General features: G+C 47.1%; 1 protein-coding gene across 3 annotated transcripts in view; it reads left to right on the top strand.

The window, feature by feature from the left end:
- The window catches only part of Pdgfra (platelet derived growth factor receptor alpha), a 43,771-nt gene that overhangs the window by 10,841 nt on the left and 7,347 nt on the right, over positions 1-25,583 (top strand). For 2 of the 3 annotated variants that reach the window (XM_055629420.1, XM_055629422.1), the window contains exons 4-21: positions 3,307-3,567; positions 4,408-4,538; positions 6,278-6,449; positions 6,542-6,731; positions 8,818-8,933; positions 10,338-10,464; positions 11,802-11,995; positions 12,687-12,781; positions 13,073-13,205; positions 15,176-15,280; positions 16,009-16,119; positions 16,340-16,493; positions 17,611-17,777; positions 20,106-20,221; positions 20,562-20,684; positions 22,560-22,671; positions 23,743-23,842; positions 23,963-24,068. In XM_055629420.1, coding sequence (XP_055485395.1) covers positions 3,307-3,567; positions 4,408-4,538; positions 6,278-6,449; positions 6,542-6,731; positions 8,818-8,933; positions 10,338-10,464; positions 11,802-11,995; positions 12,687-12,781; positions 13,073-13,205; positions 15,176-15,280; positions 16,009-16,119; positions 16,340-16,493; positions 17,611-17,777; positions 20,106-20,221; positions 20,562-20,684; positions 22,560-22,671; positions 23,743-23,842; positions 23,963-24,068 — 2,513 coding nt within the window. Of the gene's footprint in view, positions 1-3,306; positions 3,568-4,407; positions 4,539-6,277; positions 6,450-6,541; positions 6,732-8,817; positions 8,934-10,337; positions 10,465-11,801; positions 11,996-12,686; positions 12,782-13,072; positions 13,206-15,175; positions 15,281-16,008; positions 16,120-16,339; positions 16,494-17,610; positions 18,144-20,105; positions 20,222-20,561; positions 20,685-22,559; positions 22,672-23,742; positions 23,843-23,962; positions 24,069-25,583 lie in introns of those variants that run through there. The other variant, XM_055629423.1, reaches the window with a different exon arrangement.

Raw genomic sequence — 25,583 nt, 5'->3', positions numbered from 1 at the left:
TATCTATCTATCTATCTATCTATCTATCTATCTATCTATCTATCTATCTATCTATCTATCTATTTGTGACTCTTGTTGTCTTAGAAGTTGCTGTGTAGTCCAGGCTGGCCACCAACTCAGAGCAATCCTATGGCTTCAGCTTCCTGAGCGCTACAACTTTTTTTTGGAGACAGAGTTTCTCTGTGTCTTGGGCTATCTTGGACTCACTCTGTAGATCAGGCCAGCCTCAAACTCACAGAGATCTGTCTGCCTCTGCCTCCCTGAATGCTGGGATTACAGGCATGTGACACAGTGCCTGGAGAGTGCTATAATTAAAACCATGTGCTACTATGCTTAGCTTTTTTTTTAAGATAGGGTCTCCTTCTGTAGCCTAGGCTGGCCCTGAATTCATCATCCTCTCACCTTACCTCCTGAGTCACAGAATTATATGCATGTGTTACCACACTCAGTTTTTGTTGTTGTGGCTTTTGAGATGAGCTATGTTGCCCAGGCTATCCTCAAACTGCCGGACTTAAGCAGTCCCTTCTGCCTCAGTCTCTCAAGTAGTCGAGGCTACCCACATGAGGACTAGCAAGACGCACGAGTGAAATAAAGCTCATCTGCACTTCCGAGTCGAGCAAGAGCAATGGGAGGCTTGGAGAGACCGCTCAGGTGTTGGGAGCATTCACAGCTCTTACAGGGGACCCAGGTTTGGTACCTAGGGCTGGCAGGGCTGCAGTAGTCTGCTACTTCCCATCCAGGAGATTAGAGCCCTCTTCCCGACTCCACCTGCACGGCACACATGTGACCCAGGTACATACACCCAGCCAAAATACTCACATAAACAAACAAAGAAGTCTCCTGTCAAAAAGGAGAGACTTGTGGCTGGGGACAGAGCTCAGTGGCAGCGTCCTTTCCCAGCATGTGGAAGGCTGGGGATTCCACCCAGAGAGGTGTCGATTGTCAGCGTGTCAGAGCTTTCCTCATTTTGAGAGGTCTTTACTATGGCGTGTTTTTTATTGGTATGGTGCAAAACCATCAAATGCAGTCATTCTTTTTGGTCCAGTCACTGTGAGCAAGCACTCACGAGTGTACCAGGTACCAAGCCTTGTGTAGGAGACAGAATCAACAGGCAGCCCTTGGACACTTACAGTTTAGCAGGGTGGTTTCCAAATAGCCAATCAGTCCCAGCTTTCATACAAACGTGGTGCATTTTGCTTTTGATGGATTGGAAGGAGTTCTCTCTGTCTTCGCCGCTAACATTTAGGGGAAGTTCCACGTTAATGATACGATCTTGTGTGCTCTGGGAAGCGGGTGCCAAGACGGAAGTCATGCAAAGGTTTTATAAGGGGCGAGGCCTAGGAAAGGGATGGGGGATTCCTGCATGGCCCCACTCCACTCTGTCAGGTGGGTAGATACTCCATGGCTGGGAGGGTGGGCCTTCTCGCCCACGGAGCTCAGCTGCCCATAGTCATTGCTAGGGAGCGTTGCTGGGGAGCGTGGCCTTAGGTTGTGGGGGCCACAGGGCCAGGCTTTGGACAGTTAAGCCGTCTGTAGTCACATGTGCTTCCTCCAGAATCCAGGCTTAGCTGAGAGCTCAAGATGCCTTCGGTCCTACCACCCACCTTGCCTTTGTTCTGAGCCCTTGCCAATCGGTGGCTGTCAGTACAGCCACAGGTAGGGTTGTCTCCTGACACGGGCCACTGCACAGAGGAGGACCCTGGTGTCACTGATACATCACATACATATTATTCGGTAGTAGAGAAGATAAATATGGGAAGGGGAAGCCCAGACTGAGGCATTACGGACACCAGTCTTTCTCTCTGAGACCGAAATTAACGTACACCTGCTGTCTGAGCACTTTGTTGACGACTCAAAAGTTTGGGACTCTGAACACAAGTTAGAAGAACGGGAATTGGCAGTATGTTGCTGGGTAACGGAAGGAGCTTTGGATTTATAGGAGGATTGCCACACACACACCCTGCTTTTACCGCATGCGCAGGGTGCCGGGATCTGAACTCTGGTCCTCGGGTTTGCATGGCAAGCCTTTTACTTGCTGAGTCATCTCTTTAGTCCTGAGATGTCTCCATTTTTGTTGTGCAAAGGGCAGATATTTAGAATGTCATTTTAATGCCACACATTAATGATGATGAAAACAACAACAACACCAACACCACAGAGGTTCCTTCAGTGAGAGTTTTCTAAGTCTGGAGGGCTTTTTCCATGCTGTGAACAGAATGGACTTGTGGGCTTGTTAGAAGTGGTTCTCTAAGTTTCAGTTGGTCTAAACTAGTCAGCAATTTCCCCCCCCCCCCCCATTCCCACAACCAGTACAAACATCACCCACCACTCTCCTGTGTTTTCCTCCTACGGGACTTTCTCCTGGGCAGTTACAAACCTCGGCCCTTTCTGATGGTGGCGCCTGACACTCCTAGCACTTCTCACCACAGCGGCTTAACTGGAGACGGCAAAGAAAGGCTTCAGGCTCTGGAATTACCCGCCCTGGGATCAAGCCCGGGGTCTTTGGATAGCTGGAGGGCCTGCTCCCCCTCTGCTCCCTGAACTCTCACCCCCGCCCTCCAGCCCGAGCTTTTCTTTATTTCTTGAGTGATATCTGTGCTTCTTGTCAGTGATTCCAGCGATGGGGAGTAGGGCTTTCTAAGAGCAGTTCCTGCGATAAGAAGAATGGCTGGGCAGCGTAGATGCCTGTAATCTAGCACTAGGAAAGTTGGGTCAGGAGGTCATCATGAGTTCAAGGTCAGTAAGTCCACTCTGGGCCATAAAACATGTTCTGGTCCAGACTGGGAAACAGAGCCAGACCTTATCTTAAAGAAAACCAAACACAACAACAATGCAAAATAACAAACAAACAAAACAAAAGAGGCAGGGACTATACCTTATCTCTTAATTTTCAAAATTTTGATTTGGCTTCCTGGCTAGTATTTCTAACTATTAGCAGCATTTAGCTGTTGTTGTTTGATTTTAAAGTTACTTTCTGCTTGTCAAAAAAACTAATGTTGGTGGCATGACTCTTGGATATAAACGCAATGGTAACAGTCACACCTGGAAAGAACAATGTTGGGTTGGAGGTGTGATTCAGTGGCAGAGCTCTTGTCTAGCTTGTGCGAGCCTCTGAGTTGTATCCCTATCATCACCAACCCAATAGTAACAGTAACGATGATGGTGATGATGATGGTGATGATGATGATGATGATGATGATGATGATGATAATGATGATAATGCCAATAGATTTTTTTTTTCTGTATATGTACATAAAAGTGAGAAGAAACCCTGATGGAGTCTTCTTTCTTTCTTTAACATCACAGACCCGGACATGGCCTTTGTGCCTCTCGGGATGACAGACTCTTTAGTGATTGTGGAAGAGGACGATTCCGCCATCATACCTTGCCGCACCACAGATCCAGAGACTCAAGTAACCTTGCTCAACAATGGCAGGCTGGTGCTTGCCTCTTACGACAGCAGGCAGGGCTTCAACGGGACCTTCAGCGTGGGGCCATATATCTGCGAGGCCACCGTCAAAGGGAGGACCTTCAAGACCGGCGAGTTTAATGTTTATGCCTTGAAAGGTACTTCCACCTCTTTAAGTGAGAGCCACAGGCAAACGAGGCTTTTTAATTTGCGCTTAGCCACCTGGCGCTAGTTTAGGAGTTTAAGATTCTTCAACCACATAATGCAGCCGACCTCTGTAGCTATACTAATACAGGCTTAAAAATCACCACCGGCTGAACTTGCTTCTACGTGTAAGATTGCACGCTCCATGAAAAATACTGTGAGGAATTCTGTCTTGCATAAGCCTTTTACTATTTGATTCACATTCTTGACTAAACAGCCCCAAGAAACAAACATGCACCCCGGGAGGTTGGGGGCCTAGATTAATTTCAGTAACTTAAGAATTGAGCAATTTCAGTGTTGACGGGAGACTGTAGTTAGGCTAAACCTCTTCCCTTTGATGTGAGGGGGTAGCTTGACTGGCAAAGTCTCTCACGTGCTGGGGGTTGCAGTGGAAGATTTTAGGGACATGGAGCAGAAGCAAAAAAAAAGTCACTTGCCTCTTGTTACATACTTATTTTGTGTTGGGGAGGGGCAGAGTGGAGAAGTGACAGTCCAAGAGCGCAGAGACTTAAGGTGGCCAGAAAGAGTGCAGCCATCTTGCCAGATAGATCAGGCATGGTGGTGTTCTGGTTGACAGAGACTGACTTTTGCCATTGTTCTTATTTTGTATTTCTCTAACATAACTATATCCCATGTTGCATAAGGCTCAAAGTCAAGGCTTCCTAGATTGTTTTTCCAGCATTTGTCTTGATTGCAGTAGTTTTTAACACGATTTTTCATTCTTTTAAATGAACTTGATTGAGCTACAGGCTGACTCTGAGATCCTAACTATTTCCTTCGTCGCCTGGTTCTAGCGACGTCAGAACTGAACCTGGAGATGGAAGCTCGGCAAACCGTGTACAGGTCAGGGGAAACGATCGTGGTGACCTGCGCTGTCTTTAACAATGAGGTGGTGGACCTCCAGTGGACTTACCCCGGAGAAGTGGTGGGTACCCCCAGATACGGGGTGCACGGACCCGCCGGGGGGGGGGGGGGGGAACCCACGTCACATGCCTCTGTTGTTTCTCACGGCTAGACACAGCTCTGAGCTTCTCCAGGCCTCCACTTCCCGTCTGGACAGGGGGCAGATTTGACGCCAGGGCCAGGGCCAGGGCCTTTAACATTTCTCGGTCAGGGAGAGGCTGACATGACCACAGAGGGAAATGGGGTGTTCACAGTGCACAGACTCCCAACTGAAAAGTCGGAAGCAAAGAGAACGTTCTGCAGCCGCGACAACGAAGACGCTAGGAAAGCGACAAATGCCTGGATCTTTAATACTAGCTGACTGCGGGGGTAGTCACGCTTCCTCACTGTCTCGACTCCCATGCCTTGGGGTCTTGAGGCACCTGATAGTGCTGCTAGGAAATACGTTATTCTAGTCCTCAGTCATCAAGCTGTAAGTAGCACACCAGAGCTTACTCACGCCATCCACCTGGACCTTTATGTAAAGTGTTCTGATGGCTACAGTGAGTCCATAAGAGCTGTGCATGAAGAACATGAAACTCTAATGCAGAAACGGTGTTTAATACTGTGGGTGGGGGCCTCACAGGGAACAAAACACACGCACATTATCACATATGTATTTTTCTCCCTACTCTTTTTTAAAGATTTATCTATATATATATATATATGAGATATATGAGCGCTGTACTTGCATGTGTGCCTACATGACAGAAGAGGGCATCAGATCCCATTCTAGATGGTTGTGAGCCACCGTGTGCTTGCTGGGAATTGAACTCGGGACCTCCGGAAGAGCAGACAGTGTATAAGCTCTTAGCCTCTGAGCTGTCCCCCAGCCCTTCTCCCTACTCTTTCTGGACCCTGGTCTTTTTGTCACTGGACAACTTTGCTTGGTGCTGAGTACTTCTCTCCCAAGCTTTGGCTGGCTCTTCCTGCCTCCTGGCGGTCCATTTAAAATTCCGATTATTATTGGTGGATGTGTGGGGCAGCACCCTTGGGACAACACGGTGTGGAGATTGGAGGACCACTTTCTTGGAGTCAGTTTCCTCCTTCCACCTTTCAATGGGCTCCAGGGGTTGAACTCAGGTTCCCAGGCTTGTCTGACAAGTGCCTTCACCCACTGAGCCATCTCGCCGAGCCGAGCCAGGTGTTCTTACGTTAGACCTTATCAAAGGCACGCATTCGGGGACACTCACAGCCCAGTATGCTCGTATACTCCTTGCACAATGAAGTGACTTTGTATTTTTCTTCATGCTGAACCTCTTTTAATCCTTAAAACATAGAACTTCCTTTGTGAGGGACAGATAATCCTTTTTTTTTTTTTTTTAATTAGAGTGATTTCTAGAAGGATGGGCAAGGGGTTACCAGCAGGAGTATGGGTCACGTGCCAGTGGCCACATGGCTGGAGAAAACATCTCCCATAGCAACCGCTCATTGCTTACAAGTCCTCAGGGAGGAGGGGCACCTTGCTGGCCCCTCCCCCTTTATATTCTTATTGTTATTTCTGTTCTTTCAGTTTACGCTCGCTCTCGAGCAGCTTTAGGCTTGACGCAAAATTACAAAGTCCCCCTGCCTCCCACATATGCTCGGCCTGCCAGTTGCTAAGTCTCCCACAGAGCACACGTCGCTTAGAACGGATGAGTCCACCGACATTCACACATCTTACATTAGGGCTCACTCCGGGAGGGGCCTTTTAAACGCTCGTTTTCTTGTGTGCTACCTCAGAGAAACAAAGGCATCACCATGCTGGAGGAGATCAAACTCCCATCCATCAAACTGCTGTATACTTTGACCGTCCCCAAGGCCACAGTGAAAGACAGTGGAGAGTATGAGTGTGCAGCCCGCCAGGCCACGAAGGAGGTCAAGGAGATGAAGAAAGTCACCATTTCTGTCCACGGTGCGTACGATTTCCTCAAATGTCAGTCGCCCACGGTCCCCGGGATCTGTATGCAGTGGTTCTTATCTCATGGGAACTCTTCGCTTGCGCAGAGAAAGGTTTTGTTGAGATCATGCCCACCTTTGGCCAGCTGGAAGCCGTCAACTTGCATCAGGTCAGGGAGTTCGTGGTGGAGGTGCAGGCCTACCCGGCTCCCAGGATATCCTGGCTGAAGGACAACTTGACTCTGATTGAGAATCTCACCGAGATCACCACCGACATCCAAAAGAGCCAGGAAACAAGGTACGGGGGCCTTCAAAAGTCACTCCAGGCACATGTGTCTCCTTAGGTTGGTGTACGCCTGGGAACCCAGCCCGGTAGGCTGCAGTGCCTGAGTTCAGACCTGCTTCCAGTCACACTTTAATCACACCTTGTGATAACACCACAGCCTGATAAGTATTTAAGGGAAAAGGAGAAGCAAGGACTAAAAGGTTCTGGCCCCACAACGAGAGGTTGGATCTAGCTAAAGAAGAAAGAAAGATGGAGAATTAGATGTGATTGGACTCAGTGGAGTCCTGGGTGGGCGTCATATCTCAGCATACAGGTGAACCTACACCTGTGAGGTAATTTGTATGTAAACCTACAGGTAACAAAATGCCATTGTTGAGAGCTCATCCGCCCCAGTCCAGGATTCCACTGAAAGTAGGAGTGGAGTCTGATGAAATCTGGGTCAATGGGTCATTCTGGTCCTGACTGTGGGTGACCATGCAGGACGCTCTCATCTCTTAACTAGAGCTGTTTTCCTGAGCTCCTGGTGCCATTGACCAGCCCTGGATACTTATGTGTAGAATTCAGGAGCACTTTTTTCTTCTTTCTTTCTTTTTTTTAGACAGGATCTCATTCTGTAGCCTAGGCTGACCTTAAACTCTCAACAATCCTCCTACTTCATAGCTTCTTGGATTATAGGTATGAACCACTGTACCATTTTGAAGTATTTGTTTAGATAATTCTTCTCCTTGTTTTTCTACTTCTCCTCCTCCTCCTTCTTATCTTTTCCTGGGACAGGGTCTTGCTATGTAGTTATGCCTGGCCTTAAACTTGTAGTAATCCTCCTGCCTCAGCATGCAAGTGCTGGGAGACGAAGGGTTGTTCTGTCCCAGCCGATGTTTCTCATGTCTCTGAGCAGGAATTCCAGGCTGTAATAAACAGCCTCGGCAAGGCAGGCTTGTCAGGGGAGTGGCGCTAGAAAGCTGCTTGTTACTGAGATTTGAGAACCCTTCAGCACTTTGTTTTTTTCATTCCTGGGTGGGCCAGGCAGTGCCAGGTGAGAGGACTACCCACCTGCCTTCATGGAGCTTAAAAACACCAGTGAGCCTACTGCCTTTCTTGGCTAAACAAGCATAGGCTATGAATGGCCCGGATCATCTGGCCATCACAGCTGGGTGTGTGTAGGTGGCCTCTAAGGAAATCCAGTCCCAAAGCCAGTCCAATAGTGGGCAGAGAAGAGAGCTAGCATAGTCTGCTTTTCTACAGGCCCGGCACTTGCAGAATCACTTGGAGCCTATGAAATGCTTTCCCACATTTAATATCATTTAATGAACCCTCAGAATAATTGTGCTCTATGGGCACAATTATCGTATTTTATATGTAACGAAATGGAGGCATAGGGAGTCCAATTATTTCTCCACTTTTGTTCCATCTCAGATGCTTTTTTATATTGCGATGTTTCATCATGAAATGAAAAGCCAAATGTGAAAATACCGTGTGCTCTCTCTCTGTCTCTCTCTCTCTCTCACACACACACACATACACATACACACACACACACACACACACACACACACACACACACACACACACACAGGCACACAGCACAAACAGGCACACACACCTGTAAATCAGAGGACAATTTGGGGGAGTCAGTTGAAAGAGGGTTTCTCTTGCTTTGGCCACTGTGCTCCAGGCTAGCTGTCCTGAGAGCTTTGAGGCAATTCTCCTGTCTCCTCCTCCCATCTCGCAATAGGAGGCTATGGATGGGCACCACTGCACTTGACTTTTCTCATGGGTTTTGGAGACTGAATTCAGGTTAGAGCAGCAAGCACTCTTACCATCTTAAGTATTTTCATTTTACAAAGGCTTTGTTTATTTTCATTCAGAAATGAGGCCTTGCCAGAATTGGTAGCTCCTGCTTGATTTTCTATTGTGTCTATTAGTGAGACCTTCAATGTGCGTAAGCTAGATTAAGAATTTTTGAAAAGACACCAATTTGACAAGAAAAAGAGACTTTTTTTCTTTTCAGAAATAAAATTTCAACCAAAGACAGTAATTGCTTAAACAATTGGTATTTATTTAGTTCCTATTTATTAAAATAAAGTTCTTGTCTCTTAAGGTATCAAAGCAAATTAAAACTGATCCGGGCTAAGGAAGAAGACAGCGGACATTACACCATTATAGTTCAAAATGATGATGACGTGAAAAGTTACACATTTGAGCTGTCAACTCTAGGTATGTAAAAGCCACGTAAAGGTCATGCTCGATTATGGGCGATTGTCCCCCAAAGGCAGCTTGGCTCTTCCTTTCAAAGCCTTGGAGGAAGAGTAAGACTTTAGGATACACTCAGGAACTGGACATGAAACATGTCAGGGGCATCTTGTCACACCTGACAATTCAGGTCCGGGCTGAGCATTCCTCATCCAAAAGTCTGAAATGCTCCAAAATCAGAAAATTTGGTTTTCATCAGAGAAGGAGTTGAGATAGGGTCTAAGTATGTAGCCCAGGCTAGCCTTGAAACCATAATACTTCTGCCTCAGCTTCTCAAGTGCTGAGATTCCAGACGCATGTCACCATAGCTAACTTAAAACCTGAAATGTTTTGAGTGTTCACATGATGTCACGAGCGAAAAATCCTGACCTGACATCCTGTGACAGGTCAGAAAAGATTCAGGCATATAAAAATAGTGCATAAAATTACCGCCTGGTTATGTGTGTGAGTGTGAGAGGTAGATGAATTACGTAGGTTGAATCCTTCCCTGAGACATGTCATTAGGACCCAACTTCTGAAAAGGTCAGAATTCTAAAACACTTCTGAAGAAAGAAAAAATTGTTCTGTGGAAAAAAATTTAAAGTATGTATTATTTTTAGTTTAAAATTTTATTTTATTTTTAAGCATATTTTAAAAAATATTTAGTTTGAATTATTATGTAGATTATGTAAAAGTAAATTGAAGATGAGTATTTTTCAGCTTCCTATTATTATTGCTTTTATTATCATCATCATTATTATTTGGTGATTGAATCCCATGTTTTAAGAGCAAATCAAGGGGCTGGAGAGATCGCTGAATGGTTAAGAGCACTTGTTTCTCTTGCAGAGGACAGGGGTTTGGCCACAGAACATGGTGGCCCCCAAGCTTCTCTAACTCCTCTTTCAGGGGATCCAATATCCTCTTCCAGCCTCCACGAGCCCCAAGTACTCATGCGCATACATACACGCTGGTAGACCACTTGCCTGTCTCTAACTTATTTGACTACCAATTGGCAAAAGGACCTTTAAAATCTAGTGATGTCCCCTGGACGAATGTGGGTGAGGGCCTGATGCTTTTTGTCAAATCTGTTAGTCAAGTCCCAAATGCAAAGATAACTGGGGGATCTTCCTTGCCTTCCAAACTGAAGGGCCCCCCTGCATTCCTCCCTTCCCTCAGTCCAGATTCAAACCATGAAGACACAAAGTCCCCAAACACTGACTCTGAAGTAGCTGAGAGAGTCTGTCCAAGCTGGAGTGTTTCTGTCTGTCTTACACAACCGGTGCCTTGAGGAGCATTTCTGAACCTTTGGGAACGCCTCCCTTGGAGGGATGTTCCTCCACGGCCAGGGACAAGAACTGCCCTGCGCTGACTTCTTCCTCCCTTTGGCAGTGCCAGCATCCATCCTGGAGCTTGTGGACGACCAGCACGTCTCTGGCGGGGGACAGACTGTGAGGTGCACGGCGGAAGGCACACCTCTCCCGGACATCGAGTGGATGATCTGCAAGGATATTAAGAAGTATGGAAACCAGATGTTCCCTATTCTTGTGTGGTCAGATGTTTCTTCCTTGACGTAGAGGACCTCAAGTACACTTTCTTTCTTTGGTTGACCCCTTCTGTGTTTGTGACTGATCCTTTCTTGACCCAAGGCTCATATTACTCACAAAGTATACAATAGGTTTCTGAAAGTGGATTCCATCCTAATGTGTGTGTGTGTTCTCAAAGGACCTTTATTTTCCCTTTTGTTCTTCATTGTTATATTTCTCTTTTAAAACTGCCTTTAATGTGAAGACAAGAAGAATTTTAACAACCACTTTTGTTCAAGCATTTTAACTGTGCCAGCCTATAAATATGTGTGTGTGTGTGTGTGTGTATGTGTGTGTGTATGTGTGCGCGCACATACACATACATTAGCTCACAGTCCTATTTGTGAGACAAGGTCTCACTGTGCAGCCCAGGTTGACCTCAAACTTAAAATTCTCTTGCTTTGCTCTCCCGAGTTTTGGGGTTACGGGTGTGCACCACCGCCCCTGGCCAGCTGGCGTTTCTTATTTCTTATGGTAAACTTTGTTTCAGTGGCTAGACTGGCAATATGAGCAGAAGAAGGGAAGGCAGTGCCCATATGACTGCTCACACCCACTGTTCTTTGGAAGCCAGTCGAGGGCATGGGAGACCCTAAAGGCAGAGTAGAGGTGGTTGTGAGCTTCGCAATAGGAGTGCTGGGAAACCAAACGTGGGTCCCCTACAAGAGCAGTATGTGAGCTCTTCAGTGCTGAGCCACCTCTCCAGCCCCTCCTCCACCTCCTGAAATGAGCTCATGCACTGTAGATTCACACTTCTCCCCGTGGCAAGTAGCTATGTTCAGAATGCCTTGAGTGTGTCTCTGCTGGAGGCTAAGTTTTCTGCTCCTCGCCTTACCCAGAGCTGTGGGGTGACTTTGGGCGATGGGATCTCTAGGTTTAATAGCATAGTCCAGGAGACTACCATAGCCCCAGGAACCCCTTGAAAGCTCCTCCTGGGGTTGGGGATGAGGAGGGAAGGTATTTCTGAGAAAGTGGAAAATTTGGATTGTTAAACACATTTGATGCTCTCTTGTCAGTTTGCTCATAGGTTCAAGATTTGAGATTGGTACTTGTATTTTGTTGAATTTATCTGCCACCTCCTCAGACTATTAGCTTTTAGTTATCCTCCTGCGATTATTCCTCTTGAGCAGGTGCAAATGAATTTTAATGTGAATACACACGATGAAATGAGAAAGCTAACCTGTGTGCAAGGTTCGAAATGTGGAGGGGGTGGGGTCCCTGGTCTTTGTGACTCCTGGTAATCAGATCTCCATTTGTGTCACATCCTCTCCAGATGTAATAATGACACTTCATGGACAGTTTTGGCCAGCAATGTCTCAAATATCATCATGGAGTTCCATCGCCGGGGCAGGAGCACCGTAGAGGGACGAGTGTCCTTTGCCAAAGTGGAAGAGACCATCGCGGTTCGATGCCTGGCAAAGAATGACCTTGGCGTTGGGAACCGAGAGCTGAAGCTGGTGGCTCCCAGTGAGTTTCTCAGTAGGCAGGACAGCCCCGGGTCACCAGCCAAGCACTGTCTTCCTCAGGTGGGATGTGGAATCCCAGACAGGGGGTCACTTAGTAGCAAAGGTCCCAAGACGGAAATCCAGCCCTGTGTGCGCTTGAATCACTGGCCTGGTCATCAGGACCTTCCGTTTGCATTCAAGGACCCAGCTGCACTTGCAGAGGCTGTGGGCATTTTTTGCTTGTCATTTATAGTGTAGCCTCTTTAGTCTGAGCATTGGTGTGGGGATGGAGAATGAGGAAGAAGCTTTTGTCTCCTGCTCCTTAGAATGGGTGAGGCGTATTGGTCTTCCAAGAAACAAAGAAAGGAATGAAGCTCAAAGTAGGGATAAATGGCAAAATGCCGTGTTTCAAATTCACCTTTGCCTTGAGGCTTGTGAGGTGGATGTTTCTGCAAATAAAGTCCTCCCAACTTATTTTCAGTCCTCATTTTCTCTCTTCAAATTGTCCAAGAGGAGATCCCTGGAGCTTCTTTGGAACAAGTGAATAATCACCTTTAATTTCATGGGAATAATCACCTTTAATTTCATGAGACAGTTTAAGCCACCCCTGAAGGGAGCTGGGAGCTCCACCAGCAGGGAGACACTTCTGTTCTGCACATCCACCCCCGGAGTAACCGAGGAAATTCTCTGCTGTGTCTCTGTCTTGCCCCCAGCCCTGCGTTCTGAACTCACGGTGGCGGCCGCGGTGCTGGTGCTCTTGGTGATTGTCATCGTCTCTCTCATTGTCCTGGTTGTCATTTGGAAGCAGGTGAGTCTTTGGAGCCATTAGAATGAGAACAGCTCCTGCTTTCGGTATTTGGTTCAGAGAAGGGGCTGGCTAATTTACATACGTGGCAGACCATGTTAGATCCATGTGTGATGGACCTCTGTGTTAGATCCATGTGTGGTGGACTGGGATACATACATGCATGGTGGACCTTGTTAGATATGTGCGTGGTGGACCATGATAGACCTTCCTGGGCCCAGTCACTTCGGTTTGGCAGTGAAGCTCGGCTGTCTGGAGACTCTGGTACTCATTTACCTGCCCTGCTCATTGCAGAAGCCACGGTATGAAATCCGCTGGAGGGTCATTGAGTCCATCAGCCCTGATGGACACGAGTATATTTACGTGGACCCGATGCAGCTGCCTTATGACTCCAGATGGGAGTTCCCGAGAGATGGACTAGTGCTTGGTAAGTCCCTGCGAGGCTGGCTCCCCAGGACTCCAGGGTCACCTTGCTGGTTATGGACCTGGGGCAGAGTTAGGGACTTGAACTCTGCTCACAGAGCTGGGTGTGGTGGCTCATGGTCTTCACCCCAGCACTGGGGAGGCTGAAGAAGGAGGACTGTGAGTTCAAGGCCAGGCCATGCTACAAAGATATCTTGAGAAAGAACTTACTGGGGCTGAGAACGGGAAGTCAAGGACTGAGAAATGGTCTAGCCTTTGTAAGGCCCCAGATTCTATCCCCAGAGCTGAAAAGGGAGCTAATTAGCTGGGCATGGTGGTATATGCCTGTAGTTTTGGGGTAGGAGTGGTAGAGGCAGAAAGATCATGGGTTCAGTGTCATTATGGATTTCAGGTCAGCCTGGACTACATAAGACCCTGTAAGAAAATACAAAAAAAAAAAAAAAAAAAAAAAAGAAAGAAACTCTTACTTGTACCATTTGAATGTTTTTGGCCTTGCAAAGATACCACAATGGGAAAATGAACTAAGTCTCTCTGACTACGGAGGACTAGCTGAGAAGTGAGATAACCCAGCGTGCTAGAATCCATTCCAAGGGCTCATGAAAATACTTCTTTCTATATCTGCAATGTAGGGTGTAAAAGTACACGCTGGTGTTGTGGGGTGCACACCTCTGATCCTGGCGAGGTGGGAGGACTGGCAGTTTAAGGTCATCCTTAACTACACAGAGTTTGAGACCAGCCGCAGCTACATGAGATCCTGCCTCAAAAAAATCCCAAACAAACACCCTCCAGCTACACACACACACACACACACACACACACACACCCTCTCAAGCAAAACATAAAAATCAGGATATTTAGAAAAGTTTGTCACACTTTTCTAAGACTTTAAATAAAACCCATTCTAAAATAAAATCCAGACCTGAGGCAAAAGAACACCGGCCCTCGAGGCCGTGTCACAGTCAAGGGGTTCACCAGATGCAGTTTTTAGTTATCTGTCTGTCCCATCCCACAGTGCAGCAGAGCTCACACCTCACAGTCACCCAAGCTGAAGGCAAGCAAAGCATCCCACTGGAAGCCATGCTTCTCTATCCTATTTCCCAAGAAGGCATACAGAACTTAGAGAAATTAAAAAGAAATAAAATGGGTGGTGTGTGTGTGTGTGTGTGTGTGTGTGTGTGTGTGTGTGTGTGTGTGTGGTGGCAGCAGCAAAAACTCTTCTGTTCGTCACTTTGTCTCTGTCCTCTTGGCAACACCAAGTTCCTGGAGGAAGAGCACCCTTCCGGGCATCGATGCCGGAAGCACAGACCGGAAGAGAGAGCATGTCCATCCACTCTTGGCGTCTTTCTCTGCCTGGGCTGCCCATGATCAGACTGGCTTCCTGGAAAGACCTCCCTTAGACCACAGCCTCTTTAAGAGTGGAGACAACAGTTTTGATTTCTTTGTCTACCCACACAAAGAAGGGCTGTGCCGGCATGCACAGCCTCTGGCCTGGGGACCTTCCTTTATGACAAAAGAGACCGGTCCAGAGGTTTTCACTCGTACATTCCTCAGAATCAGTGGCATTTGGACTACTGAAGATTTCCAGCGGTTAAAGATTTGTTAATGCGAAGGTTGCCTCTGTCTGCATGCAAAAGACAGAAGGGTGGAGAAACAGGGGGTTTGGGAGGAAGCCATGGAGGCAAGGCACAGGAGCCCAGGCCCTGGCAGGAGCCCATGCTCACACCAGGGAGGGCTGTGCTTGCCTCTCTTTCCTCTGTGTTTCCCTTCCCGTTGCAAATGTTTTTTGACAAAGGCAATTACATTAATTCCCTTCCCTGTGGGCTCAACTCTTTTTTGACGTGATGACTTGGAGGAATAATTAGGCTTGCTCAGTACAGGAAAAACAGCCACCCTGCTGCACACCCTGGGGTGCTGGCCTCTGCCAGCAAAGCCGAGGAGCCTGGAGCTGCTGTTGATGGCTCTGTGTTCCCACAGGTCGGATCTTGGGATCTGGTGCGTTTGGGAAAGTGGTTGAAGGCACAGCCTATGGATTAAGCCGGTCCCAGCCTGTCATGAAGGTGGCTGTGAAGATGCTCAAACGTAAGTGTTTCTTCCCAGGGATGCTTTGAACATGGAGATAGGAAATGATTTGAGAGTAAACTTAAATGTAAAATTAGATTGTGATTCTTTAGACTCTAGGATTTATGCGGATTTAGGCATAGGGTCCTCTTACCTCCCCATTAGGTTCTTTTGCTCATACCCCTCATTGTTGAAAATCAGATGTTCTCATTTCTAATGACTTTTTTTTTTTTTTTTTTTTTTAATCTTGAAGACTAGGGACTATGGGGCTGGGAAACAGCTCAGTGGGTACAGCGCCTTCTATGAAAACATGAGGACCTAAGTTCTGATCTCTCAGCATCCATATAGGAAAGCCAGATGTGGTGGTATGCTCCCATAACCCCAGCACTGCAGGGAGGCAGGAAGAGACAGCTCACTGGCCAGCCAGGTTACTCCACTCGGCAATCTCTCAGGTTCAACGAGAGACTCTGTCTCAAAATATAAGGTCAGGCAACAGTTGAAGAAGACATTGTGATGTGAGCCTCTCTCCTCCATGTGTATTTGTAGAGGCAAGGGCATTCATACACACACACACACACACACACGCACATACACACAGAGTCATCAGCGTGTAGATTGAGGAGATCATCTGGTCCTCTTCCTTTAGACTCCTGGTAAATAAATATCAATGAGTCTAAAGGTGAGATGTGTCTGTCTGAGAACCGGGAGTAGGTCCTTCAGTTGAACTGAAACCTGGTGTACTTCAACAGCCACAGCCAGGTCCAGCGAAAAACAAGCTCTCATGTCTGAGCTGAAGATAATGACGCACTTGGGACCCCACTTGAACATTGTCAATTTGCTGGGAGCCTGCACCAAGTCAGGTAGGCTCTCTGACCTGGGGTGAGTGTGTGCAGGGGAACAACTTTGGAACCAATCTCAGGTTCACGTTACTCTCGCTGCACCCCAAACCTGCCTCATGAGTATAAAGCTCGTAAGTGGAGCCCACTGGTTCCCTTGGCCTTTGGGAAGCTCATCGGTTCTGAGTATAGTGGCTGCTTTCTATTCTCCATTTTCCTACCTGACTGTGTTTGGTCCCTGCAGGCCCCATTTACATCATCACAGAGTACTGCTTCTATGGGGATTTGGTCAACTATCTGCATAAGAATAGAGATAGCTTCATGAGCCGACACCCAGAGAAGCCAAAGAAAGACCTGGACATCTTTGGATTGAATCCTGCAGATGAAAGTACAAGGAGGTGAGTGTCAAGGGCGCCTGCTATGTGCTTGTCACATGCCTCCTAAGTGGAGAAAAACCCTTCCCAACAGATTCCAGGCCTGCACTAGAGGCCACACGGCTCGGAGCCTACCTGGCCATCCATGTCAGCGTGGATGTCTATCTGTATCTATCTGTATCTGTTTTGGACTAGGTCATTACATAGAAAGGCTGTACTGCTAGGTTTAAATGACAGGGGGAGCTGGGATCCTTCTAGGAGCCATTCTTTTTTTTTTTGTATGTGATTCCTCAGGACATGCAAATGCAGCTCTGGCAAGGGATGCCATTTTGTGCCTTGCAAGGAGCTGTTGGAGGATCTCCAGGCTTGAGCTGTTGTTGGTCCTTTTGGAACCTGGGACAGTGATACACACTTGTCTCTTCTCTGTTGTTAAAACTTCTAAGTGAAAGCACAAGGACCCCTCTCTCACTCTTGGATTACTTAATGGGCTCCAAATTGATGTTCATTTTATTTGAGTTGTGGGAACTGTCTGCCTGAGCCACAGGGCCTTGTGGCCACTGAACCAACAGGAGACAACGGTGCCTGCCTTCCTGTCACGAACTCCTCAATGCTGCTGACTCAGAACATTTTTTTGTTTTTATGGGAAGGTAGCCCCCAACTTTCCTGTGGCTCCTGGGGGTGTATGTGCTATTTGTGAGAATGTGTAGAGGAAGGACACTGGAGACAGAGGAGTAAAACATGAAGACGAATCGTGGCAGCTTCTATTTGTGGGGCCCGGTTGGGCCTACAGCATTTCTCTTCTCCTGGGGTAGCATTAAGAGCTTGCTTCCTCCCAGGGGACATTTTTTTCTTCCAGTGTCATCAGCATCACCCTTCCTTCCTAGCACACCTGGTTTTGAGATGACCCATGCGTTCATGACTGATTATCATTCATCTGTCTGCCTGGACCACCCCATGAGCAGTGGGCACACGGAGATTGTTTATGCTCATCCCTGAGCCCTTGATAACTCCCTCCGTTAATGCCACACTGCAGGGACCCACATTAGCATGTGCGTAGTTATCTGTGAACACATTAGAGGCTACCGGGGGGTGAAATTCATTTGTCTTTTTTTTTTCTTTGTTTTCCTTTTTTCTTATGTAGTTACGTGATTTTATCTTTTGAAAACAATGGAGACTACATGGACATGAAGCAAGCCGACACCACACAGTACGTGCCCATGCTTGAAAGGAAAGAGGTTTCTAAGTACTCTGACATCCAGAGACCGCTGTATGACCGGCCAGCCTCCTATAAGAAGAAATCTATGCTAGGTAAAAGTGCCAGTGCCCCTTCTGGCAAATACGATCTTTCTGGGGTTTAACATGCTCCTCAGAGGAAGGGAAAGCGGATGGGAGGTGGTCACGCCAAGCTGGGTGACCCCCTAGGTGCAGGCCTTTTCAGCTGGGCCTAGACATCTTCTTGTAGATTTGTGGTCTGTGAGAGAGAAGACTAAAGACAAGGGCTTGGCAATGTAGCTGGATGGTATGTTGCTTGCCTGGTGTGTACACACTTCGTTCTCCAGCTCTGGGGTGGGGGAGCTATCTAATATTGTAAAGATAACAATAAAGACTAAAGACAGATATGATGTAATCCATTTCTCAAACTTTAAATGTAGTTGCTTTAAATAAATAATCCATTCTGCTATAATGATCTTTTCTTGTTAACATGTCTTTTGTTTAAAAAAAAAAAAAAAATGGAAGTGGCAATAATTGGTGTCTTCTCAATGGCCGAACTGAAACGATTTTACATTGTTTCCTGATGGTTTTCTTTTCTTTTGTTTGTTTTTTTTTTTTTTTTTTTCTGGGAGCTCCGTAATCCTTGCTTCTTAGCTTTTCTAACACACAGTTTGTGATAGTAGCTGGCAGGTAGACAGTTTGAGGTTACATTTTCTGACGAGTGTTCCTATTGACTTTTGTTGAAAGCAGCCCCTTCTATTTTGAAAACAGCTATGTGTCTGTCGGGGAGGACTTCATTTGTAAACTCCAGGCTGCCACATAGGGATGCCACAGCGGAGGGAGCGCCTCACACCTGGCGGCCACTCCAGGGCTCTAGCCAAACCACATCCTTGAAGTGTGTCTAGATGGCCCTGAGCTTTTTCTGAGACTCTGCTGTTTGAGCCTCTCCTCAGCTGCTGCAAAAGGGCAGGGCTGCCATGGAAATAATTTCTGAAAAATCTCTAATATGCTCTGAATGCTTTTAGAGTTCTTAAGCGAAAGGGACGATCCATTAAAAAAAAAAAAATACATGCTTGTTTTGCAAAATTCAGTGTGTAATAATATTTTCTGTATCTGAAGCTCTATTCACTTCACATTGCCAAATGGGTGAACTTCCAAACACTTCTTAAAAGTTTATCCAATGAGAGTTGTTGGAACCAGCGCTTCCTTTCCACTCCCATATGGTTAAAAATAGTTTACATTGCTTCCCAGGCAGAGCTGCTGGACTTGGCACCAGAGTTAGGGGACCTGAGTCATGCTCGGCCTATGTCCTGCTGGCAGGCAGACCACAGTTTTCTGGCCTTCCCTTAGCTGGCTGAAAAAAAAAATATGAATGGCCCAAGCCACTCATCACTGGCCTGAAAATTGTCAAGAAGTACTGAGAACTGCCTTCCTCAAAAACCCAGGGGCCCTTCTAGAGGGGATGATGGGGGAAAGTGGAAAAGTTACGGGCACTGTCCTTTCGGTTGGCTGCCTTGTCTGTGGGATAGTTGATTTAACTGGCAAATTATACACAGAGTGAAAGGGCAATGAAGCAAACTTCAAAAATTTCACAGATGAGCTCAGTGTGTTTGTGTGTGTGTGTGTGTGTGTGTGTGTGTGTGTGTGGTCTCTAAGATGGCTGTGGTGATAGGACTAGGTAGAAAATGGAATCCAAGGGCAAAAACAAACCTGAGAGGATCCGTGGAAGAGGTTGGTTTGACTAATCATTATGCGTGTAACTACTCCCCTCCCCAGGTATGTGTTTGTGCATGCAGGCTGGGTGTCTCTTATCTGAAATTCTTGGAACTGAATGCGTTTTGAATGTTTTTTTTTTTTTTTTCTTCTTCAAATTTTGGAATATTTGCATATACATAATGAGATATCTTGGGGTTGGGAGCCAAATCTAAATACAAATTCGTATCTGTTTCATGCACACCTCAGACACATAGTTGACAGTAATTTTATACAGTTATTTTATTTATTTATTTATTTTTGTGTGTGTGTGTGCTTGTGTTTTGACTATGATCTGTCACATGAAGTCTGGCAGGGGAATTTCTACTTTTGCCATCACACTGATGCTAAATGAGTTTTGGATGTTTGAAGCCAGGATTTTGAGCCAGGAATGCTCAACCTGTGCATATTTGTTTTGGAAGAAAGAACTATTCGTTTGGGGGTTGAAATGTGTGCCTCGTGAAAGCCGGGCAAATGGTGTAGCGCTTCGCCACACCCGCACCCTCCTTTGCACAGTTTCTGTACCCTGTGAAGTCTAAAAACTATGAAAAAAAAAATGCTTTTGGAAGAGATCTTTGGACAAGCCTCTACAACCTGCCAGACCCAGGGGATCAGTACTGGGGGGTCCCGATACTTTCACCCAACACTGACATGTTTGACTCCTTCCCACAGATTCAGAAGTCAAAAACCTCCTTTCGGATGATGGCTCCGAGGGTCTGACTTTGCTGGATTTATTGAGCTTCACCTATCAAGTTGCCAGAGGAATGGAATTTTTGGCTTCGAAAAATGTAAGTTCAAGGCAACAGAGACCCCTTCAGAAGCCAGCCCTAGCTTCAGAGGAAAGGGCCATGGAAAGAAATGCTGGGAGGAAGATCTTAGAGCAGCTCCCATCTTAGAGCAGCTTCTCAGTGTACCCGACATCAGGCTTGGAGTCTGACATCACTGATGTTTGTCTGTCTTTCCCCATAACCTCAGGAGGAGGCAGGAAGGAGAGGGCAAGTTCTTCCTGCCAGGGCGCATTTAAAGTACCACCGCTTTTGTCGGCTTTGCAGGAGTCTTGGTGGCCTCAGCTGGAGCCATTCTGAAGCTTGCTTTTTTTTTTTTTTTTTTCTTTTTCTTTCCATGTAGTGTGTCCACCGGGACCTGGCTGCCCGCAACGTCCTCCTGGCACAAGGGAAGATTGTGAAGATCTGTGACTTTGGTCTGGCCAGAGACATCATGCATGATTCCAACTACGTGTCAAAAGGCAGCGTATGTCCCCCCCCCCCCCAATCCTCACTGCTTGTCCTCCCACACCCTCGTTACTCTTTGAAGTCGTGGTTATGTCTTAATTCAGGAGTCACATTTCTGATATAGGTTCATAAGGTTTATTGCTTGGCTCCTGAGGTCTCAGCAGGGAAATCTTAACAGTCAGACAGCCTGGGGGTTGGTTCCAGCGGGCACTAGGGCTGGTATTTGGCCAAGTTTATTTTCTTGCCTTGGTTTCTCTGTTTGTAGCATCACCCATTTCCTAGATGGCTACAAGGTCAGTGCTTAGTATATGGAACGCCCATCAGGGGCTGGAGAGATGGCCCAGTGGTTCAGAAGAGCACTTGCCGAGGGTCTGGGTTCAAATTCCAGCCCTCACGCGGCAGCTCCCAACCGCCTGGTACTCCAGATCTAGGGACCCGATGACCTTTTCTGGCTTCGATACACTCTAGGCAGGCCTGCGGTGTATAGATACTGCAGGCAAAACAGCAAGACATGTAAAAATTAAAAAAAAAAAGAACAATTAGACACAGCCACTAAGCGTTAATTCCTAATAAATAATAATCCCATAATCAATATATATGAACACACAAGTGTGTATTTCCAGGGAGGTCCCTAGTTTTTAAGCTCTTATCGGATGTGCAGCAGACAAGCTTAACCTTTAGCACACCAACACTGCTTGGATGAATAGGACACTACATTGTCTTTAAAGAGTTTCATTACCTACTTGAACCACCCTCTCTGTCCCATCAGCCTGTAAGCACATGAGGAGTTCGGGACACATCTGCCACCCATAGTTATAATTAAGTGTCCCTTTGCTCCACTGGTACAAGACAGCTCATAGGGCCGAAGCATCTGCCTGGGGAGGGGCAGTGACCTCTGTCCATGCTCTGTGCCCCAGCTCATGCTCCATGACCGTATCCGTGACTCCTCCCAGGCACCCTGGCCAAGTTGCCAAACTTGGGTGGAAAATGATCTCTCACCATAGGTTAGGAATGTCTGCTGTTCTCTTAGTCATCTGGGGTTGGAGGGGGGTGGATGAAGGATACTGGCGTGAAGGATGATGCGCTATGTATCTGACTACACTTAGCATTTTGCCTGAGGTTTAGACCACCTTTGCGGAAGAGACACATCTCGGTGTCTTGTCCTTTTGTGGTGGAAAATCACCACTTGTTTTGTATCGTCTGGAGGCTGTCATTGGTTTCCAGGTTGCTGTGTCTGTGCTTAGTTTTGCTCCTAGGGTGTACCTGAAAAGTGGGTGACTGGTCTGATCAAAGGTCATACTTTATTGGTAAATTGAAGGTTAAATGTTTTTAAGTACACTATTCCTTCAGAAGAGATAAGAAGTGACGTTGGCCGTTCCTCGTTCATTGTTTGCTAAGAATTGACATTGTGGGGCTATGGAGAAAGCTCGGAGAGTGGGGAGCTTGCTGTGTGAGCACATGTACCTGCGTCTGACCTCCAGAACTCATGTCAAAAGAGAGACATAGTGGCCAGTGCTTGTAATCCCAGTGCTGGGGAGGACAGACAGACCCCCAGCAGCTCCTTTGCTAGGCAACCTACCTGAATTGGTGAGTCCCAGGCCAGTGAGAGATCCTTCTCAGAGAAAAAAACAAAAACAAGAATAAAAACAACATGGCAACAAGGACATACACACACACACACACACACACACACACACACACACACACACACACAGAGGCACACACACAGAGGCACACACAACCTACCTAGTTGCCAAGCAAACACAGGAGAGACATGATGCAGGGAAGATCTTTAATGTATTGTTCACAGCCCAGGGAGGAGCCCTTTCTGCTGCTTCTTCTGCAGACATCAGAGCATAGCCTGTGGGTTAATCTCCTCTCTCCTTCCCCGCAGACTTTCCTGCCTGTGAAGTGGATGGCGCCCGAGAGCATCTTTGACAACCTCTACACCACGCTGAGTGACGTCTGGTCTTATGGCATTCTGCTCTGGGAAATCTTTTCCCTTGGTACGGCCTTGACTGCTCAGTTTGTGTGGCTTATTCTGAATAGCGCTAGAAGGGATCTGTGTCTGTCCCGGATCCAGAATGCCAGTTTCGAGGATGACACATGCAGTGTTAACCCCTGGCACTGTAGCTGCTTCACTCTACAAGTCTGCCCTGACCATGTCTGAGTAGAGCCAGAAGGGGTCTCTGTGGGCTGCTTCCTCACCCTGGCCACCACCCTTTTTCTCTCCCCAGTGGCTCCGGAGTGATTTATCCCCCGACCCTCATAGAAAATGCTTCCAATGACATCTGCCTTTTCACTTTGGACTCCATTAGATAGTTCACCAGTAGTTTTCTCCCCCTAATGTGATGGTGAATGATGCTCAGCTGAGAGGCAGTGTGGCAAGGAAGAGAAAAAAGCCCCTTAACATTTGGTCACTTGTCACCAGGGCCTGGACAAATCAGGTGCCTGCTGCCAGGGAGGGTGGTAATCGAATGGTGACGAGGTATGACTGTGACCTTTGGGGACATGTGGGTTACACACTTGGAGGTAAACCCTGTAAGCTGTAATGTGGGTTCAGAGGAAGGACACAGGAGTCTTGGAATGATTTTAGACGCTTCAGAGAGGGAACTGAACTTGACCTGGCCTTGGCTAGAGAGAGTGCTGTCTCTCCCAGTTTCCTTCCTTTTCCTGAAGTCGTGAACTCTCTCAAAACAGCAAATTACCAGCCTTTTAGGCCCTAGCTTTGACTTTGGCTCTAATTATGTGGACAGTTCTGATGAAAATGACATTCTTACCTTTAGTGGCTTAGAAGGCCTCCCCGCCTTGTATGTTTGTATTTGCAGATATAGTAGTTAGAATCACTATCAAACGCTTTGGTATTTCCCTCCCTCGTCAACGTTGCATCCTTTTGGCCTCAAATGATTGAACTTGATTAACCAAGACTGCTATGGCAAGTTTGACCCATCCTCCTGAGTCATGGGGATGATACCCTACAGGGTCTTTGAAAGCATCAGGACATCAGGACTTCAGGATTAAAGGTGTGCGGTACAGTAGAAACCCTCCTTCATCTAGTTATCCTTTCTGGCTCTTAGGTGGCACACCCTATCCTGGCATGATGGTTGACTCTACTTTCTACAACAAGATCAAGAGTGGATACCGGATGGCCAAACCTGACCATGCCACCAGTGAAGTGTAAGTTTCCCCCGCTCCCGTGGGCCCACTACGCCTGTGCTTCAGGGTCTGGGATGGGGGTGGGGGCATGGCTGCCCTCCACACGCACGCCCACGCTCACTCTGAGCTCTGCCTCTGCAGCTATGACATTATGGTACAGTGCTGGAACAGCGAGCCGGAGAAGAGACCTTCCTTCTATCACCTGAGTGAGATCGTGGAGAATCTGCTGCCCGGACAGTATAAAAAGGTCGGTTTGAGCCGGTGACAGCGGGTAGGAGGATGAGGTTCCAGGAGGAGAACGGGCTGGCAGTTATGCCAACGAGCAGTGAGGCTGTGCACTGTCTGAAAGGAACGCTTTCAGAGGAGGACACAGACTGTGTGATCTTGTGACCATGGCTTCGGGGAGTGCTCTCCGGGACCCCAGTAGCAACGATGAATAGAACTGCCCCCCTTCCCACAGGGCTCCCTTTCATCTTATATGCGCAACACCTGTAGGCACTTCACCCCCCCCCCCCCAGACATTTGAGGCTCTGAAGTGAGAGTTCAGTTAGAACTCTCAGGACATCTGAGGCCATTAAATCGCTCATTTGAATGTACTTAAATTCATCTGAAACCGGCTTTTTACCAGCTGACTGGAGGGGATGGTCCCAGCTGTTATCTGTGACTCCAGCTGGTTTCCTGTGGCACAGAAAGCATTGTGCAAGGGAACAAATGTGATTTCATGGACCTACGCGGGAGCCGTAAATGAATAGAGCAATTTTCTGCTGACGCCTCAAGAAGGGAGGCCACGCATGCACGCGTGGGTGATGAATCTTGTCTCAGGCTAAGCACTGCAGACTGGTCCATTTCTCTTCCTTCTCGAGCTGCGACATCAGTACTTTGCCCTGGAGCCTCCCCTCATTTGACCTGAAAGTTCAGTGTGTCAGTCTTGGTTGCTCTAGCACCTGTGCTGCCTCTCATACATGACCCCGAGGGCAGATAGGAATAATTTTCCCAGGTCAGTTGAAGATTCTCTGTCCGTGGGAAGAAGATACTGCTGCTAAGCAGGGGTCCTCCCTTTCTGTCAGTTGTGGATGGTGCTGTTCTGTTCACAGACGGCGCAGATCTCTGTGGTGTGTTGACTTAGAGTTCTTTGGGTGTGTACATCAGAGGAAAATAGTTAGGTCATATGGTAATTATCCTTTTAGTTTTCTGTCTGCTTGTCTGCTTTTTGGTTTTGTTTTTTTGAGACAGGGTTTCTCTGGGTAGCCTTGGCTGTCCTGGACTCTCTTTGTAGACCAGGCTGGCCTTGAACTCGAATCGATCTACCTGCCTCTGCCTCCCTGAGTGCTGGGATAAAAGGTGTGTGCCACGATGCCCGGCTTTGTTTGCTTTTTGAGTCAGGGTCTCTCTGTGTAGTTCTGGCTTTCTAGGAAGTCACTATGGAGGCCAGTCTGGCCTCAGACTTCCAAATCCTGGGCTTAAATATATTTGTCACCATGCCACAACTTACTTTTAGTGGTATTTTTACTTTTGAAGAGTAAAAATACCTCCATATAGACCTCCAGTACGGATGTATGTACGGATAAAGGCGGATATACCGCCTTTATCAAGACAACCTTGTCAGTATTTGTCAGCATTTAATTTGCTTTCTTCTTGATAGCCACTTTGACTGGATTAAGTGGCTTTCCTTTCCTCCAATGGCTTAGCATATTGAATACATCTATCTATCTATCTATCTATCTATCTATCTATCTATCTATCTATCTATCTATCTATCTAT

The sequence above is a fragment of the Psammomys obesus genome, unplaced genomic scaffold (assembly GCF_907164565.1).
Source record: "Psammomys obesus unplaced genomic scaffold, mPsaObe1.curated_primary_1811, whole genome shotgun sequence".
NCBI lineage: Eukaryota > Metazoa > Chordata > Mammalia > Rodentia > Muridae > Psammomys > Psammomys obesus.
Note: the sequence above shows the minus strand (reverse complement) of the source record. Positions and strands in the feature narration are given on the sequence as shown.